The following is a 20,032-nucleotide window of genomic DNA, read 5'->3' on the forward strand; positions in this document are numbered from 1 at the left end:
ATCTAGTGTCCCTCTCCTAGAACTGGTCTCTCCTGATATGCCTTACATGAAATGACATCTCGCCATCCTTCTAACAAGCATCCCAGCTGTACTTTTGCAAGACAGATTTGTTTCTTCTTTTAGCAGTCAGTGGTATTTTAGGACCTAAATCAATACAGACCTGTTTTCTCTACCCTCCTATCCTGGTGACTTAGTTAAAGCCTTTGATATCTGATCTCCAGGCCATTCCCTCACGGTATGGTTATGTCTAAGATGTTTTCATAACTTTTCCCCCTGTGTGCTTTCATAAATTCATAGATATATTTGCAGCAAAGTAAGTAAACATATACAAATATTCTCTGTCAAACATATATATTTGTTGGTTTACTTTCCTCACTTTCCCACACTTGTTTAGCCTACAACCCTATATCCAAGCATCTACTCTTAGATCTCTACTGTTGAATCATTGTGTATACAACAGTATTTGCTTCAGTTGCCTTTATTTCTTTCACTCCTCCCAATGTCATTGCCTTCATCATAGTTTGCCAACCTCCCTCTTAGTGTATATTGCCTTCCCCTTCACCCAAGTCAACGTGTGTCTGCTTTCCATTAACTTCCCCTCCCTCTCTTTCCCTTCTACCCTGTTACCATCAAAGGCTTTTATTGTGAAAACCTTTTCTTGTTTTTTCCCCAAGTATCTATGATAGTGGTCTCCTACAATATTTGTCCTTTAGTGCGTGACTAATTTCACTCAGCATAATGTCCTCCAATTTGATCCATGCTATGAATTTTCTCACAGATTCACTGTTATTCTCGTAACATTGTATAGTATTCCATTGTCTATATTCCAAAGTTCGTTTTCTTTCACTGATAGCCATTAGGCTGTTTCAATCCTTTTGCTAGTGTGAATAGTTCTACAATGAACAATGTTGTGCATGTATTGATTGATGTCACAGCTCTTTGTTTTTTAGGGTATGTACCCCATAGAGGAATTGCTGGGTCATATATTTCTATTTCCAACTTTGTGAGGAAATAATACCACTTTACAGTGTAAAGAGTGTATGAGGTTCCAGTCTCTCCACCCTTACCAGTGTTTGTTTTTTTAAACTGTTAATGCTGGGGTGAGGTGATATCTCACTGTTTGGATCTCTCAAATGGCTAATTGAGCATTCCTCCATATGTGTTGGCTGCTTGAATGTATTCTTTAATAAAGTTTCTGTTCATATACCGTATATACTCAAGTATAAGCTGACCTGAATATCAGCCGAGACACCTAATTTTACCACAAAAAATTCATTAAAATGTGCTGAAAAACTCAACTTATACACGAGTATATATGGTACTCTGCATATTTATAAAAATATGATTTTCTTGTTGAGATGTTGAAGTTTTCTACTAATTTTTGAGATTTGTCCCTTGTCTGATCAGTCATAGCCAAAAATGTTTTCCCAGCCTGTGTTCTCTTTACTCTTGGTGTGAAGCATTTTACTCTTTGGATGAAGAGTTTGTTGCACATAATGTCCAATTTTTAGGAGGCCCCAGTCATCTATCTTCTGCTGTTGGTGTGTTTTTTGTTATGTTTGTAGTGTCTTTATGCCCTGTCTTAGGGCCCCTAAGTTTGTCCCTATTTTTTCACTGACAGTCTTTATAGTTCCATGTTTTCCACTTAAGTCTTTGATCTTTCTTGAGTTTGTTTTTGTGAACCCCCCCAACCATAAAGTTGTTTTAGCTGCTACTTCATCACTGTAATTTTGCTACTGTTATGAGTTGGGCAACCCCTGTGAAAAGGTTGTTCGACCCCCAAAGAGTTTGCAACCCACAGGTTTAGAACCGCTGGCTCAGCAGATAGACTCAAAGACCAGGGATGACTTGACAACTGGGAATTGGGCTCATTTGAGTACTTGCCACTTGTGTCAAAGCCTTGGTTTTGGGGTGATTTGAAAACTAGGCTCACCGACCAGAGGACACACGGGGCTTCCTCATGTGGCTTGACTTCTGCGTACATGGCAGCCTTCGGGTTGCTGGACTCTATGTGTCGACTCAGCTCCAAACACAAGTGTTCCAGGAAACAGCCCAAACCTCATCACCTTCAGCAACCTAGAATCAGAGGTCACATAGTATCTCTGCCATACATTTGGCTGAAATAGTCACAAGCTCTCTCAAGTTTTTGATACATGACATAAAAGTGCAAGACATTTTCTAAAATCTCTTTAGTACATCTTCTTGCCACACATTTATGTGGAGGCTTCCAAATGTTTGTGGAAAGATTTCATTAACTTTTAATTCCATTTTCCCACATTTTGAAGTCTTTTCATAGTTCTATTTCTTCCACATGCAAAAAATAACCTGGTTGGTGCAAAACATTAACATGATTGACTGAAAATGGAAAGGTTGGAAGTCTGCATTAACCCATAGGTGCCTTGAAAAAAAAGCTTAGTCATTTGCTTACTAGAAACATCCATCAAAAACCCCAGGGAGTATAGTTTCCTCTAGCAGGCGGTTTGCCATGATTTGGATATGTTCTCCCTTTCAAGCGATTCCCAGCCTTGAGCTCCAAGATCTAAATTGGACTTGTGTAGCAGCTGAGGCTCCTTGAATATAACGCCTCAGTTACAGCTCTGTTGCAACTTCTGTAATCTTCTGGGAGAGACCATGTATGAGAAGTTTTGACCCTGTAAGTCCCTAATCCCTTTATATTTTCTTTAAATTGTGCATGAAAACCAATCCATTTTTAGCTTGCTTATCTTATTGTGGCTAAACAAACACCCTCAGCATTCTGGTTGGAGGTTTCTTTTGCCAAATACATCAATTCATTAGCTGTTTTTTTTCCATTTTCCTTGTTGCCATGGGAGAAAGATGAGGTGTTCTACTCCTGTGAAGATTTACAACTTTCAAAATCCCAGAGGGGCAGTTCTACCCATAGAATTTGTATGGGTCAGAATTGACTCTATGTCATTGCATTTTGTTGCTGTTTTTAAGATACTAAAGCATATAATGTGGCTGTTTTGGAAAATCTTAGTACCAGGATATTAATATTCATATAGTGTTTCTATTAAGAGGAGCTAATGTGCTATACTTAAAAAATTAGATTAGCATGAAGATATTTGTATAGTGCTTTGGAGCACTGATTTTTTTGCCCCCATGGTTTTGTAATCTCCAACAAAGGATTGGGTAGGGCTGTGCAAATGAGGTATTTTATGGGCCATCAAAGGGATTGAACAGCTTGCTAATAATGCAAATAAATGTTCGTGACAACCTTTTTGGGGGGCGGGGGTGGTGGTACTATACAAATGATGTATATGGAACCCTAACAAGGGATTCATCAGTTTTATCGTCTCACTACGTTTACAATGAGCCACCCCAAAGGTGGGGAACTTCACTACCACCAGTAAGAGAGAGGGAACAGAGAACACATCTTTAGGCCCTGGGTTCTACACTGAGAACCTCTTAGATCTAGTAAACAGAACTGTGACATCACAGTGCAGACAGTGAGAAGCAACACCAGTGAAATGGTGGCAGGAGAATCAGGTATGTGGCAGTGCAATGAGCTGGGTACAATGGGGATGCCAACTCACAGAACGAGCGCTTGCCGGAATGAGGTAACCTCCAGGTCTTTACTGGGAAGCTATGTTTTACAACTGATAGTGTGGGAGCTGAACACCTTTGGGCTGAGACTTGCTAGTAGACTGAGTAAGATGCTTCAAGGGCATTTACTGGTTGAGCTAAAGAGCTTTGTAACACTTCCCCCAAACATGTGTTTGTATGGAACAGTTGTAACACAGGGCAGGGCTGAAAGACTGAGGGCCAGGAAGAAAGGCCTGACTGGAGAAAAACTGCTCTGATAGAATAACTGTATCCTCAGTTGCTTCTGATTCTGAATTGTAATCCCTTATATACATTACAAAACCTTATATGCATACAAAACCCTGTATCTGTGAGTTGTGTTTAGCCATTGCAATGAATTAGTGAACCTAGCAAAGAAGTAGAGAGTGCTGTTGGGGGAACAGCTGTATCAGAACTGGTAACAAGATGGGAGAGAGGAGATGTGTCTGTTACCATCTCATAAGAATAAGCTTTATTTTATTTTACAATTTAAATCACACACACACACTAGGAAGACTAGCTCGATGTTAATTTCCTTTAGAATTAAATTTTTAAAGGCTTGAATATATGGTTAATTAACAACTTTAGTAAATTCTACAAAATAGGTACTTCTTAGAAGCCAGATAATTTAATCTGTACAGCACTAGTGGTTTCTCCATGGTTGACGATCATTCAGTGAAGTAACTCAGGGTGCCCGCCCCAGAACCAGAATCATTAATGTTTATTATCAGCATTAACCATAGAATAAAATGTGATAATTAATATCTGTAAATTACTTTTTAAATTTTCTTAGATTATTTATTCTGAATACTGACAAAGTTGTTTGGTTAAACATTTTACATTTTAAATTGAATTACAGCAGCATTAGTTGAAACAAATATAGTTCCTGAACAGAAACCTTTTTTGACTTCTCTTCCTCTTTTTCTTTAATTAGGACTGTATTCTTTTAAAAAGTTATTAATAATAGGTTCACAAATAATAATTATCATAACATGGCTGAAACACCAGGATATTTGACAAAAATTAGCAACTATAAAAACACTGACAGCAATGGAAAACAATGTGTGCTTGTACTATGTGCAGACAAAGCCACATGATTCCTTGACAGCTCTGACCAGGAGTGCATTAGAAGGTTCTGAAAGTAAATTGGCACAGAGTTTTGACCTTGTAGGTATGTTAATGCATGTAAGCTGAGCTGCTTACCCCCTACTCCTCCTTAAAAAAAATTCAACAAATTGAAAACTTAATTTCATCATTTCTTTTAAAACACTAGGAAGCTCCTGTTACTTTTTAAAAAATAAGTTTTTATAATCTTTGACAGTCTTTGATTTAAGCATTGGGAAATGGACTTAACTATTACTGCTTTTACCCAGGAGGTTTAATTTTTCTGTACCATTCTCATTTTAAAGTCGGGATTAAAAATGCCTCTTTCCTTAATAATACTATAATGAATACAAGGGGGTACCCAAAGAAAACTGGAAAAAAAATTTTCAAAGCTATATATTTAATTTTTTTACAGAACAACCTTATCACCTTCAAAGTACTCTCCATTATATTTAATACATTTGTCAAAACTGCAATTACACTCTTGGAAACATTTTTCAAACTCGTCTGTTTGGGTGGTTGACAGCACTGCCTAGTTCTTTTCTTAACCTCTTCTGTGCTGTCCTCTCATGGCCTTTCACCTGTAGGAGAAAAAAAGGTCACACAATTGAGGTTGGGTGAGTAAGGTGCATGGGGTAAGAGAGGCATGCTGTTTTGCACACTGAGCTGGCTGTATGAGCAGGTGCATTGCAGTGACAAAACCTGTCCCTTGTCTGCCACAAATCACGCCTTTTTTTGTCGCACACTGTTAGGCTATCTTTTCAGAACCTCTAAATAGAAAATATGGCTAACAGTCTGACTAGGTAGAACGAACTCCAAATGCACTACAAGTCAATATTTCTGTCTGACGTCATCAGTATTTCACCTTTTTTGAAATGAGAAAAACACTCATACACTTGAGTTTTTCCTCTAGCACTGCCCTTGTAAGCTGTGTTCAACATCACAACAGTTTCTGGCATTTTTCCCAATCAGGAAACAAAATTTCACAGCCGCATGTTCTCTTAAATCTGCTACCACAAAAACCAAAATTTGAGCGAAACTGTTTTTACAAAAAAATAAAATGTGACCAGAGAGAACTTTCCCAGATTACGCCTTGATGCTTGCCTAGCAGGAAAAATGCATACTACAAAAGCTCTGCTCTGCCCAATGCAATTATGTTTTTTTGGGGGGGTACTCCATTATATATACAGAACAAAAGCTATATAACTAAAAAAAGCTAATAAAATACTAAATAAATAATATTAAATAAATAAAAAAAACTAAACAAAGATACTCTCAAGTTAAAATACTTTTTTTAAACATCAGTTTACCTTATATTATACTTTCGTTTAAAAAATGAGAATAATGTGTTAGAACCCTTTGGCAAATGTTTAGTAATTAGGATTTAGTGAAAGTTGTAATTTGGAAATTTTATAACTGTTTTAGGCATGTTGGTAAAAACATATCATTTGATAATTATAACATGGAAAAGAATTCTTTTGGTTAAAAATGTATTTCATGTATTCATTTTGACTTAATGTTTTAATGAAAGATAAAATGTTTGACTTTAGCATTTTTTCCAATAAAAATTACTTATTGGCATATAATTCACATATTTCAATAGTATTTTAATGATAATATTAGTAGCCATAATCTTGTAGAAAAAAATCTTTCTGATTAAATTAATAGTTGGAAATATTCCTATTTTTTCTTACCATTGTTTAGTCATTGCTTTCATCAGTCACTGTTGAGGATATTTTATATTTTGAAGTATGTCCTCCAACTAACAATTGCTGCAATCAATTATAGTAGTGAATTCAAACCAGAGATTTCTTTTGTTTTGTTTCAAACCAGAGGTTTCTAATGACTCAGCTATGAACCTGCCTCAGGGAAACAAAAAATAAACAAGGCAGCATTTTTCCACTCAAAGCTGCCTTAGATGGTTTTCACCACACTTGTCATTTGGATATTATTAGCATTAATATACAATATTAACATACAGCAATATAATTCTATACAAATAGTAACAGAACTATTTTATATGCTAATATAAACATATATACATGTATAATGTATGTCAAAAAGTTTGTGGAACAATTCCATTACCTACTAACTCCATTTGTCCACATACATTTTTTTCCACATACTTTTTATGTGGAATTTACCATGTGGTATTTACCATGTCGATCATTGATTGGTTACCCCTTCCTCCCTCTCCTTTCCCCCAACCCTCCTGGTATCACTACTCTGATAATCAGGCCTGAGGGCTTATCTGTCTTGGATTCCCTCTGTTGTGAGCTCTTATCTGTGTCAGTGTACATGCTCTGGTCTGCCTGGATTTGTAAGGTAGACTTGGGGTCATGATAGTGGGGGTGAGGATGGATGCATTAAAGAACTCGAGGAAAGTTGTATGTTTTGTGGGTATTATACTGCACCCTGACTGGCTCATCTCCTCCTTGTGACCCATCTGTGAGAGGATGTGCAGTTGTCTACAGATGGGCTTTGGATCTCCATTCCGCCGCCTCTCCTTCACATCAATATGATTGATTGGGGTCTTGATACCTGATCCTATCGAAACGTCATGATCACACAGACTGGTGTGTTTTTTCCATGTGAGCTTGATTGCTTCCCAGCTAGATGGCCACTTGTTTATCTTCAAGTTTTTAAGACCCCAGACGCTGTATCTTCTAATAGCCAGGCACCATCAGCTTTCTTCACCACATTTGCTTGTGTACCCATTTTATCTTCAGTGATCCGGTTGGGAAGGTGAGCATCACAGAATGCCAAGTTATTAGAACAAAGTGTTCTTGCATTGAGGAAGTAGACTTGAGTAAAGGCCGAATGTCCACCTGCTACCTTAAAACTTAACATATAAATATATGTACATAGATCTAGTTCCCTATCATTATATATACATATATGTACATATGTAAATGCCTGTATTTAAACCTCTATAATAAATGTCCTTTGCCTCCTAGTTCTTTCCTCTATTTACCTTTACTTTCCTCTTCCCCCACTATCATGTTCAACCTTCATTCATTCGGCTTTCTGTAATTCCTCTCAGTTACAATGCACTTCATCAAACCTCACCAGGTATCCTATGCCCTCCTTGCTATCAATTTTAGGTCACTTGTTGTTCCCTTGTCCTTGGGTTTGTTGACTCCCCTGTTCCTTTCCCCCACCTCGCTGTCTCCCATGTCCCCCCAGAAATGTTGGTCCCATTGTTTTCTCCTTGGGATTGTTTATCCTGCCTATCTTATATAAATAGACATTAAAAAAGCCTTTAAATAGTTCCAGGTCTGTCTATTGACCTTTATGAATGTTTTCCTATTGAGTCTGATGAATTGCCAGCCCCTGCCCCCAAAGTCTATTTTTGGGATTCCTCAGGGACTTCATTGCTTTGTTCCTCTTGCTGCTCTTTTCCACTTCCATCGTGTTTCGCCCATGTCCACATACTTTGTGGTGAAGCCCTCTCATATAGTTATATAATATGCATAACTATTAATATACATATGTAAATATATACACAGTATATGGGACTATTAATATAGATTCATATACAGGCATATATGTCAATATATAAAAGAAGATGCATTATATAGTTTTCAGTGCCTGTACCATTATATTGCTCTGCTAATTTGTTTAGCCATTTTGTCTTTTTTATTTTTACTTTTGTAGCTTTCCTGCAGTTAGACAAAAAAGCACCACCAAGACATCAAATGGATCCACCCCCAGTAGCACCTAGGAAAAACTACTCTTTCACAAGAGAAGAGGTGAGGCAGATTGACCGGGAAAACCAGAGGCTTTTGAAAGAACTGTCCAGACAGGCTGAAAAACCAGGAAGCAAAAGTACAATTCCAAAAAGATCAGTTGGTCATCCCCCGAAGTTATATCATAGTGCTCTCAACAGACAGAGGGAACAACAAAGGATTGAACGAGAAAACTTGGTAAGTTACTGACATCTTTTAGTCATCAAAGAAAGTGTTTTTTCTATTGATCTCTAAGTCCAACTTCCAAAAATTTAAATACAGTGAATATTTTAGGGTGATATTAATGCAAGTATAAATCCATATGGCATGTACTGTATGAAGCACTGTCTATGAAGCGACTCAATGGCAGTGAGTGAGTGAGTGAGGTACCATGTCAGTGCTCTGTTCATCATGATGGTCTGTATTATTATTAGAAACAGAAAACTCATGCTTTTTTCGGCTCACAATTCTTTGAAGTAGGTATCACTTTTATCTACATCTTGTAGATTAAAAGAAAAATTCTCCCAAATGGGTTAAATGATTATTCCAAGGACACAGAGCTAGTAAGTATCTTAGCCGAATTTTCATCTTAAACTCAGGTAATCTGGCTGTAGAACCTTTTGGTTTAAACTAAAATTCAACCCAAATGAACAAATTAAGGGCTCCAATATTTCACAAAGCTAATGAAATGACGGAAACAGCTTTCAGAGTGAGCCTTTTTGTATTTCACTGGAAGAGCTCTTGGTGGCTATAGGTTCCATACTCAGTCACTGACTGAAAGTTGTCTGTTGGAACACATCAGCTGTTCCAGAAGAGAAAGATGTGACAGCCTGCTTCTATTTTATAGCCAGCCACTTAGCAAACTCGTTCTTTAAAGCCACAATGACTAGTAATTTCCTTAGTGTGTACTGATATGCTTTTAAATCTGTTTTCTAGGTTGTTTGGAAAAATTCTTTTATCCTTTAATTCCATTTTTCCATGAATTTTTTGAAGTCCTCTCCAAGGTACATTCAAGTTACTCGCAGGTGTTTGCAGGTTTTTTTCCAAGCTCTTAGGTTACTTGCTTGTAAGCAGCGGAGCCTACAATAATTCAGGACAAAGTGTGTTGTGCAAAGGGAAAACAACAAGCAAAGACAAAATTATATGGAATGTAGTCCTGTATTCAAGAGTTAAAAGCATCCACAGTCTGCTGTTAATTTCGTACTGTCATTGTTTGTTTTTCTTCAGCGTTGCATCCAAACAGAAAATGAAAGGGGTAAAGAAAAGTTAGTGTTATCCAGTAGAGGGCAGGCTTGTATCACATATTTGCATTTATATTAGAACTTTACCGTGAATTTTGAATAGTTTTGTTAAACCATGTCCCATCTTTTTGTAAATATAATACAGTCCTTTTCAGAAAGAGTGTCTATAGCATAATCTTAAAGGAGGGATGTTAATAAGGACTTGCACTGTACAGTTTTCCTTTATCCACTGTCTAAGAAGAAATTGGTTTATTTCATTCTGTGTGTCAGATTCCTCAGCTGCAAAAGAAGGTGAAGGAGGAGGATGGTGTAATTAAAGTAAGATCAGGGAAGAAGTAAGCTTCCTGCTGAATGTACCACGATTAGATCTAGACCTAAAATTAAGATTTTAACTTACTAATTTTCTTCATGTTTTCCTCTTTTAAATACAGAGAAATACTAATAAGTAGCAGAAAGTATATCAGCAGACCATAATCTTCCTATTTGGGTCCCCGTATTGAAATATTATTTTTAAAATAAAACTATTAAATACACAAATTTAGATAATTCAAATAGTTCTTAACCTTTATGAGATGTCTAATACCCACCTGTATTTTCCGTTGGTGGAATTTAGTGGGAAGTTTGTCCCACTTTTAGTGCATTCTGCACTAAATCATATAGTTCATGCCTATATGATTGCATGAATCTGAGGAAATTGTTCCTATCTGATCAACTCCAGCATCAGAGACTTCTTAAGATATCGGGGTTTCACTAATTGTATCAAAGTCTGTATTACAATTTCAAAAATTAAAAAAAAAATTTAATACAAAGTGACTTTACTGAAAACACAGTATAGTATATTTTAACAAAATATTCAAAACAGAAAATAATTTCATTTTGAAAGTGATAAAAACTTCAAATGAAAAGTAAAATCATCCTTCCATTGGCCTTTGTGTGCTGATGTAGAATGCTAATTTTAGAAGTATAAAATAATTCTTTACATGAAATTATTAAAGGGAGAATGATACCGTGAAGATGAAGATTTAATCATACCTAGTATGAGTATTAATCAGTACCCTTATTCTAAAGCCTTAAAATAATTTATAGTTTACTCGGGGTAGTTCTACTTCTCTGCTTAAAGTCTGTTGTCTTTTTCTGATGAAGAAAATAGCTCATGATAGCAAAGGAAGGCTCCAATGACGTAGAAATGTGAAGTGATTCTGTGTGCTTGAATAGAGATTGTTCAGGTACATTTCCTCTCCCTACTAAGTTTCTGTGTAAACTTCATAGATGACATATCACAGCTATAGAATGCTTTCACTTTTTGACCGACTGTCAAATTATTTTAAAATTGATTTTGACCATATCCTTCTGATTTTTTATCTAAGGAATTTGTATTATAACATGGGTAACATTTTATTTTATTTTTTTATTTATTTTTTGTTTTTTTTTTAACAATTTATTGGGGCTCATACAATTCTTTTCACAGTTCATACATATACATACATCAATTGTATAAAGCACATCTGTACAGTCTTTGCCCTAATCATTTTTTTCTCTTTTCTTCTTTTACATTTTATTAGGGACTCATACAACTCTTACCACAATCCATACATATACATACATCAATTGTATAAAGCACATCCATACATTCCCTGCCCCAATCATTCTCAAGGCATTTGCTCTCCACTTAAGCCCCTTGCATCAGGTCCTCTTCCCCCCCCCTCCCTCCCCATTCCCCCCTCCCTCATATGCCCTTGGTAATTTATACCTCGTTATTTTGTCATATCTTGCCCTATCCGGAGTCTCCCTTCCCCCCTTCTCTGCTGTCCCTCTCCCAAGGAAGAGGTCACATGTGGATCCTTGTAATCAGTTCCCCCTTTCCAACCCACTCACCCTCCACTCTCCCAGCATCATCCCTCACACCCTTGGTCCTGAAGGTATTATCCACCCTGGATTCCCTGTACCTCCAACCCTCATATGCACCAGTGTACAGCCTCTGTCCTATCCAGCCCTGCAAGGTAGAATTCGGATCATGGTAGTTGGGGGGAGGAAGCATCCAGGATCTGGGGGAAAGCTGTGTTCTTCATCGATACTACCTCACACCCTAATTAACCCAACATGGGTAACATTTTAAAAGCAAAAATAATAACATTTTTGACCAATTAAATGTGAAGAAATGGGCAGGTTCATAAATATTGAAACTTCAAGTAGTAAAAGAGTAAACTTAGTAGGTAACTGAAAATACACAAAGTTCTATCCTATCCATTCCACACTGTACAGTGCAGGGATTTTTGGTAGGATAATCAGATAAAAGAACAAACATTACTCTGTACAGTAAAGTTATGTTGAAGGTGTGATACAGTGTTGCACATTTCTTCTATAGTTAAAACTATAGGTAGAGATAGTACAATCTTAGGATTTTTGACATCTTTAAGTATACCGCTTCATTGTCTTTAAAGAGAGAAACAAATGTGAGAGAGCTTCATGAACTTTATATAAAAATGGAATCGAGGAGTTTTTTCTCAGATTTATTGAACCCTCTTATAAACCAACTAGCTAGGGTATCCAATTACAGACTTTTATTTAATATGATTCAAAAATATTAATATGTAATGTTCCTATTCTTATTTATAATTCTAAACTAGACAGAAGGTGAAAAGGTTCCTTTTGCTTAAATTTCACAACTGTCGTTGATAATATTAGGTAGATCGAGGACCCGGGAGTTGATCTCTGGTTGTGCTTAATTATTTTCTGTCATTGATTCCTACTTCTCTGTAGCAGGCTGATCTTTCGTATTTGAAAAGAGAGTGCTGTGTTGTAATCAGATTCAGGGGAAAAGTCAGCCCAAGTATAGTACCAGGAGACGTTTGCTCTGAGTCGTCTTTGTCCCTTCTTCCTTTACCGAGGCTCAGCCGTGAGCAGTTCCCTTCTTGTTCTAGCTTGAGACCCTTAGCAGGACAGCCGAGCAGCTCCAGAGAGGAGGTAGCTGATGGTAGAGCAAACGGAAATATTCAAGGGAGGAAAAGGAGTGAAGGCAGACTGTAAACAGAGGTATAGACACCAATGTTGGGGCTCCCAGCCTGCCTGCTGCCCTTCTGCCTGGTAGGCCCTTCTCTAGCTCTTGGCCTTCAAGGACCAGAAAAGAAGTCAACTTCTCACTGAAGTCTTCTAAACCCAAACCAAAGTCTTCTGTGTTTTGTTCCTTCCCGGACAGACAGTTCTGATTTGAACATGGTTTTATCTGCCTCTAAAGTTTGCGGTCTTTTCATCATAATAGAAAAACGAGCTTCAGAAAGTTTGTGGGAAAGAAATCTAACAGATCATGGAGTTTTTCCATACATTTTTTTGAAGCCTCATTGTATTTGAATTTTTTACAATAAGGCATTCATTAGGGGTGATATATTTCATTAATTTCCGATTCTAGAAAGTATTTGCCTTTTTAAAAACTTGTCTAACAATGGCTTTCAAACTGATTGTCTTTAATTAAGGCTTTATTAAAAAGGCTAGAAGCTGTGAAGCCAACCGTCGGTATGAAACGCTCAGAACAACTGATGGACTATCATCGCAATATGGGCTATCTTAACTCCTCACCAGTTTCAAGGCGAGTGAGGTCCACGCTGAGCCAATATAGTCCACTAAGTAAGTATATGCCAAATAATTTTGTCCTTGTCTCTATCTCTGATACATTTTGTTTTTTAATATTACTTACGTTCTTATGGTAAGAGTTTAAAAATGTGAGCTTCTAGAATGTATTCTAGCCATTTTCTTTAATATATGAATGTATGTTTACTTGTGTATCACTGTTCCTTCTATTATTTTACAAGTATTAAAATATTTTTAGTGGACAATGTTTTCTAGTACCTCAGTGACACTTTTGCATTCTAATATTTTGCTGGTATGCTTTCTTTATGTCACTTCACTTTGTTCCAGATTTTCTTTGTAGCTCATCTTAGCAGCATAGGAAGGAAATCAGTAAATAAAATGTAATGTCAGTAATCCATTAGATAATAGGAGAGAGACTTTTAATTTCAATGTATTACTAAGAGAAGATATAGATACAAGTTAAAGTGTTTCTGAAACATGCGCCTTAGCTACTTAGGAATTATTGCTAATATATTTCCAGCTTTTAATGTGATTTTTCTTCCTCACCGGGAAACTAAAACAAAAATATGTAGAGTCGTGAGAAGTACTCTTAATACATGACTGGAGTTAGCCAGTTTTATAGCAATGTGGGGATGGTAGACAAGGAGGGTGAGGAGATTTGTGGAGCAAACTATGAATTCAGGAGGGGGAGGGACAGTAGAACGGATTGTGATTATGCAACTCATTTTCAAAGCAATTTAACCTTGAAGTATATGTTATGTGAATAGTCTATCAAGAAAACCACACACACAAAAGAACTTGACCAGTGGTTACTGTAGGCGAAGGGGAATGAGTTGTTGGATAAAGGGCATTGAGTTTATATGAATGGTGGTAGAGTAACTTGGAAAAGGATATCAATAATGATTACAAAATACAGAGAGTATAAACAATGACACTGCATCATACAAGTAGAAGTTGTGGAATTGGAGAATGTCCTGCTCCAACAATTAGGAAAAAAATTGTAATTACATGGAAAACAATGATTACAAGGAAGAAGAAAATGTTCTAGAATTGAATATGATGACAATTGTACAACTCTTCCTGATATGATTGAATTATTGAACTGTATAATATATGGATGAAGTGCTAATGAAACAGTTTGTTTTTTTAAAGCCAGTTTTATACTCCAGAGAACGTAGGAAGAGAGACCACTTAATGCTAGGGTATGCAGTACACAATGCTAAATTTAAAAATGCATATTGCTGTGAAATCATAGAACCCTTTCCTAGACAAAAATAGCAAAATGTGAAGCTATTGTTACTCAACATAGCCTCCATAGGAGTCTATACACTTCTGAAGGCAGTGTTTCTGTCTCTCCAAATCATTGCTGATGAATTGTGACCTCTTCAATATCACATCAAAATGGCAATTTTTGCCTCTTGGAGGAGCTCAGATTGTGTTCCTTTCTGAGTATTCTTTGAGTTTAGGGAAGGAAGAAGAAGCCGGAAGGTCAAGATCAGGTCTGTAGCAAGGCTAGGATAAGGTTCCCCAGCAAGATTCTTGTAAGAAAGCCCCTGCTTTCTCTAAAGACTGAGCAGTTGCATTGTCATGATGGGGAAAGAAACTGTGCAACTTCCCTGGGGATTTTATCACCAATGCAGTTTTCCACTTTCTTAAAATTTCTTCTTAATAAGCCCCTGTGATCATCCTGTGTCCTTTGAGAAAATCTATCCAAATTACTTATTTGGAGCCCTCAAAATCACTAGCATAACCCCTAAGCTGACCTCTCTCCTTGAACTGGACTGGCCACCAGATCTCAGCAGCTTGGTTTTGATTGGGGCTTTTTCTCTCTCCCCAGTGAGAAAAAAAGACATGTGTGTCGGTGAGAGAACCTGTCTGCAGACATCCACTAATCACAAAGATGTATTCATACATGTTTTATTTGCAATAAACCCATGTATGCTTGAAATGGAGCCCTGCTAGGCCTGCCATTTTCTTTCATATACATCTGTGCTGTTAATTCATGTATGCCCTCTAGATTATAAAAAATAGACACCAGTACTCAGAGTTGGAACAATGTTTGTGTAATGCTACAACCTCCCAACACTCATGTGACTCATAACTAATCCATTGACTACTGATTCTACTCAGTCATCCTACAAACATCATTTCTTTGATAGTGACTAATTAGGGTCTTATTCTAGTAACCAATACTTAGTACTATGCCCTCAATATATTTATTGAATTAAAGTAGAAATGGTTATACAGAGTGGTTTCTCTCCTTTGATTTTTATTTGAGTTATGTGAGAAGCTTTCAAAAACAGTTTAAAAATGCAAAACAAACTTCCTGTCATTGAGTTGATTCTAATAGTAGCCCTATAGGATAGGGTAGCCCTCTGGGTGTCTGAGACTGTAACTCTTTATAGGAGTAGAAAGCTTCATCTTTCTCCGAGCAGCTGGTGGTTTTGAACTGCTGACCTTGCAGTTGGCAGCCCAACTTGTAACCCACTATCCACTATTGCTCCTATTTGAAAGTATTTATCCCCACTCAATTTACTGACTCTAATTCATGTGTTTTTTTATTATATTTTTGTTACACAGGAATTCTTGAGTCCTCGTGATCGAAAAACACTGGGATGAGGAAGAAAACCTCAAAAAACAAAACAAACTTAACTGCTGTCACTCAAATCTATCCGATTCAGTAGAACTGTCCTTGTGTGTTTCCAAGGCTGTACATTTTTTTGGAGCACAAAGCCTCATCTTTCTCCTGTGGAGTTGCTGATAGGTTTTTACCACTGATCTTGTAGGAAGAGATTCAGTGCTTACCTTACAGTGCCTCAGAACTCCCTGTAGAGCCCTGCCTATGGAGCCCTAGTGGCATGGGAGGTTATTTATTAGACTGCTCATTGCAAGGTCAGCAGTTCAGACCCACCAGCTGCTCCAGATTGACAGCCTGGGAAGCCCAAGGGGCAGTTCTGTAGGAGTGCACAGAGTGGGAACTGCCTCCCTGGTAGTGAGTTTGAATGAGGAAACTGAGTTTGGAATTACAGTAGGAGAAGAAGATGACCAGGTGACTGATGAGCTAGTTGGATTAAAGCCCATTATCTTACTCTCTGCGTTTCAGGAGGTGCTTCCAGGACATCCAGTGCTACCAGTGGTCTCAGTTATAAGAGTGAGCGAACCAGTTATGACGCCTCCAGTGGCCTGTTGCTAAGACCTAAGCCCTCTAATGTCCGTGCAGCTTGGTTATAAAACCTATTTTTACTTCAATGTTTATCAGTTTTTATTGAAGTGCTCTTGTATATTGATGTAATTCTCTTTGCAAACATCTATAATATAATTTTATGAAAATTAACATGCGTAACAGTGAGTTATAATTTATTGCAATTCAGTGAAAAATTGCTTTCAAGAAGATTTTCAGATCAGTGTTTGAGAATTTTATTTAAAGCAGCTGTGTATGAGAAATGGTAGTGTGCATGTGTATTTTCTCAGTATACAAATGGATGCCCCTGTCTTATTGACAGAATGGTAGTGATTGGTATGACTGCACATTGGACCTAAGAGGTCTTAGCTATGTAGTGTTTAGTTTCTTTCATTTTTGAGAAGCTTTAAACTGTGAATTTAGCCCCCAAACTTGACTGACTTTTGAGTTCTGTTTACTTCAGAACTTCCATGGGGTAATTCATAACTTGATTACATAATAGTTATACTTTCTTACGAGGAAACAAATCTTGACATTGTTTCAGTGCTGAAGCTGATGAATAGATTATAGAAGCTTGTCTTGAGACTGTCCTGATTCACCAGAGGCATTCACTGCTTCTGAGTAAAACTCTGAGTTAAAACATTCCACTCTTTAAACTGTGACAATTACAACGTTCAACCTAGAAGCTCCTCATCCACGTTTTCATTGGTTCCGGTGAAGTACTATTGATGAGTTTGAGGAGAGAGGGAGGCTTTAGAACTGCAGTCCAGTACACTATGAATGTTTTCTCCAAGGACCAGATTAATTATGAAGTAAAAACAGTATTTATTGTTGAATCGGCAAGATGGCACCACCATTTTGGAAAGCCATGGTGGAGACCCTGAGGTTCGTGTGATTAGTGTTTTAAGATACACTTCAGCATGTTGTGTTCTGATTTAGTATTTATTGTATTAAGGGAAAACTTAGAATCAGAAATAAACATATTGCCTTAAGATCTTAGTCATTTTAGCTGTTTGTAAGGACTTAAAAGGAAAACTGAAACAGTAACTGCAAAGAAAAGAACTAACATATTTATTGAGGTTACTGCTTCACCTTTCAGGTTCCTTTGGGTTCCTTGGTGGAATCCTGAAAGTGTCATTTGTGCCAGTGCCACATTTAAAAGCATATTGATCTTGATGGAATTGGTTATGGCAGATATCCTGTAATATATTTCACTTTTGACATTAGAATATTTTTCTTTAAATCTATAGGCATTCACCTCATGCAGTAACATGTTCTCTCTCTTGGTTGTTTTCCATGCTGTCCCTCTGCCGTGGTGTGTGATACTGGCCTTTTCAGCATGCAGTTAGAATATATTGGAAAGTCTCCATATTAAATGTCAAATATGTCTTTAATATAAATTTGGAATCTGTAGCCATAGTAAGAAGATTGGCTTCTTTATTCTTCAGTATTAAGCTCTGGGTGAAATGTTGTAGCATCCATGGTGAACTTATTTGTAACCCCCTTGGAAGTACATCACACTACATTTTACAGAATATCAACTCAACATGTTTTGGTATAGTTTGCATTAATAGATTTTATTTAGACTAAAGCATGTGAAGGGTAGGAACTTTGGGTAAAAGTTTCAAGTAAGCACAGCTTGGCTGTAAGATTTTTTTCCCCTGCTTTTTATGGGCTATAGTATTCATTAGATGTTATCTGATGCCATGTTCTGATGAACAAATTTTTTACATTATACTAAGCTCTGATTTGTATATAAACTATGTCTATACTTAGCCAAGGGTTTATTTTTTAACTTGTTGTGCTTTTAATATTTGTATAATAGTATATCTCTAAGAAGACATAAGATACTGCTGAATTTAAATTCAGTAACTACACATCTATGGTGAAATAATAAACTTTAAAATTTGATTTTTAAGTGGTTGGGGAACTACGTGCACACACACACATACATGGGGCCTTCTGTGTTTTCTAATGGCACTAGTCTGAGTACATCTTGTCTGATCTTTGCTGCCACACGTCAAGATAGAACTTGAGTGAAATTATACTCTGTAGACACATTTAATGCTTTTAATTTTTGCTGATTTGGAGGAGAAAGTCATCTAAGTATTACTGATACTAATGAAACTTGAAGTAAAAGTTGGGAAGGGAAATAATACTTGCCTATTTAAAGCAGAATTTACAATTCTTTTGTCATGGTTGATATATGATGACTATTTCTGATAATAGTCAAGGGATTTAGAAGTGGGTGTGGCTTAAAAGGGACATTTTAATGAAGTAATCATATGTATATTATTCTTTTAGAGCATAAAAAGTGAAGGATCATCTAGTACTACTTTATATTTGGCTCACTTGTATTAAATACTTGTATTTTGTAAACAAAGCTGCAATAAGAAAAACAAGTAAGAGGTCTAGAATTACTAGAACAAATTCTTACTGAGATACTTTCATCTGTCCCATGTTATATTAATGTTGCCGCCTCTTTAATATTCTTTGAAATATTTTGAATTATTAAAATTATTTCCTGATGGATAGCTGATATCTCACTTCTATTTTACTTTTTTCAGTCTTCATAAAACACTGCTTTTTAAATAAAGTGTTCTGGCTTGCTTACTATACATTTACGGTAGTGCAGTGTGTTTGCATGTTTTAATCTGTGAACTCTGTGTTCAAAAATATAAATTAAAAAAAAACTTTTTAAGAGACAATTGTGATGGGTATGGTTGTGTACCTCTCATCTACAGTTTTAATTACTGCATACTGTGAAACGTTTAAGAGTAACATAAAGCTGGAGATGAGTTTGTTATATTCTAATCATTTAATTTATAAAATGATTAATATCTAAATCTTAAGTCTATAAATTATTGTGAACCATCTTAGAAAATGTGCTTAATGCTAGGACTACTTTATTAGATATATGAAGATTGCCACATTTTTTTATACAAACAGCATACATGTTAAGTCTTATTTTGATTGCTGTTAGCTATTCAAATCCCTTGCATGTTATTTTCCCAATAAACATATTTATGCATGTGTGTGCATTATTGGTGAAAGAGATGATAATTCGAAACTTAAGTATGAATGTTCATTTTAAATTTCCCAACCTAGTCTGATATTTTTTAGTTATGAATAATTACCTGGTATAATGAAGAATGAAATAGAATTAAGGATAATAGTTTTAATTCTGTATATTAATCTAACATGTATCGTCATATTCCCATTTACTTATGAATAGTAACTTATTTGTCTTTTAATCCTTTTTGAAAGACATTTAAATGACAAATGTTTGCTTAAAATTATATTCCTCTTGACTAATATTTCACTAATTGGTTCAGTAAAATTATTATATTGTTACTAGACACTCTTATAGCTTGAAAGAGTGTTTTTTTCAAGAGCATTTGTCCACATCAGCATTTCTTCTTTTCTGCGCACTATGAGTGGCAAAAGTTGCTTCTTAAGCATCAATTTGGGGAAATTTTTGGTAAGTATTTAACAGCAACCATGCCACTAGATTAACCCTCTACATTGCTCCTGAGTGATTTATTTAAGTTCTCAACTCCAAAGTTAAAACTAAGTACCCTTACAGCAAACAGGACTGCATTATAACAAAT

The 20,032-nt window shown here is 36.3% G+C and overlaps 1 protein-coding gene across 2 annotated transcripts in view; it reads left to right on the plus strand.

Moving 5' to 3' along the window:
* The window catches only part of CFAP97 (cilia and flagella associated protein 97), a 30,597-nt gene extending 11,221 nt beyond the window's left edge, over positions 1-19,376 (plus strand). For both annotated transcript variants that reach the window (XM_075556822.1, XM_075556823.1), the window contains exons 3-5: positions 8,344-8,612; positions 13,126-13,276; positions 16,344-19,376. In XM_075556822.1, the coding sequence (XP_075412937.1) occupies positions 8,344-8,612; positions 13,126-13,276; positions 16,344-16,471 (548 nt within the window). In that variant the 3' untranslated portion in view covers positions 16,472-19,376. The remainder of the gene's footprint in view (positions 1-8,343; positions 8,613-13,125; positions 13,277-16,343) is intronic.
* The last annotated feature ends 656 nt before the right edge of the window (positions 19,377-20,032 follow it).

Source organism: Tenrec ecaudatus, chromosome 8 (assembly GCF_050624435.1).
Source record: "Tenrec ecaudatus isolate mTenEca1 chromosome 8, mTenEca1.hap1, whole genome shotgun sequence".
Classification (NCBI taxonomy): Eukaryota; Metazoa; Chordata; class Mammalia; order Afrosoricida; family Tenrecidae; genus Tenrec; species Tenrec ecaudatus.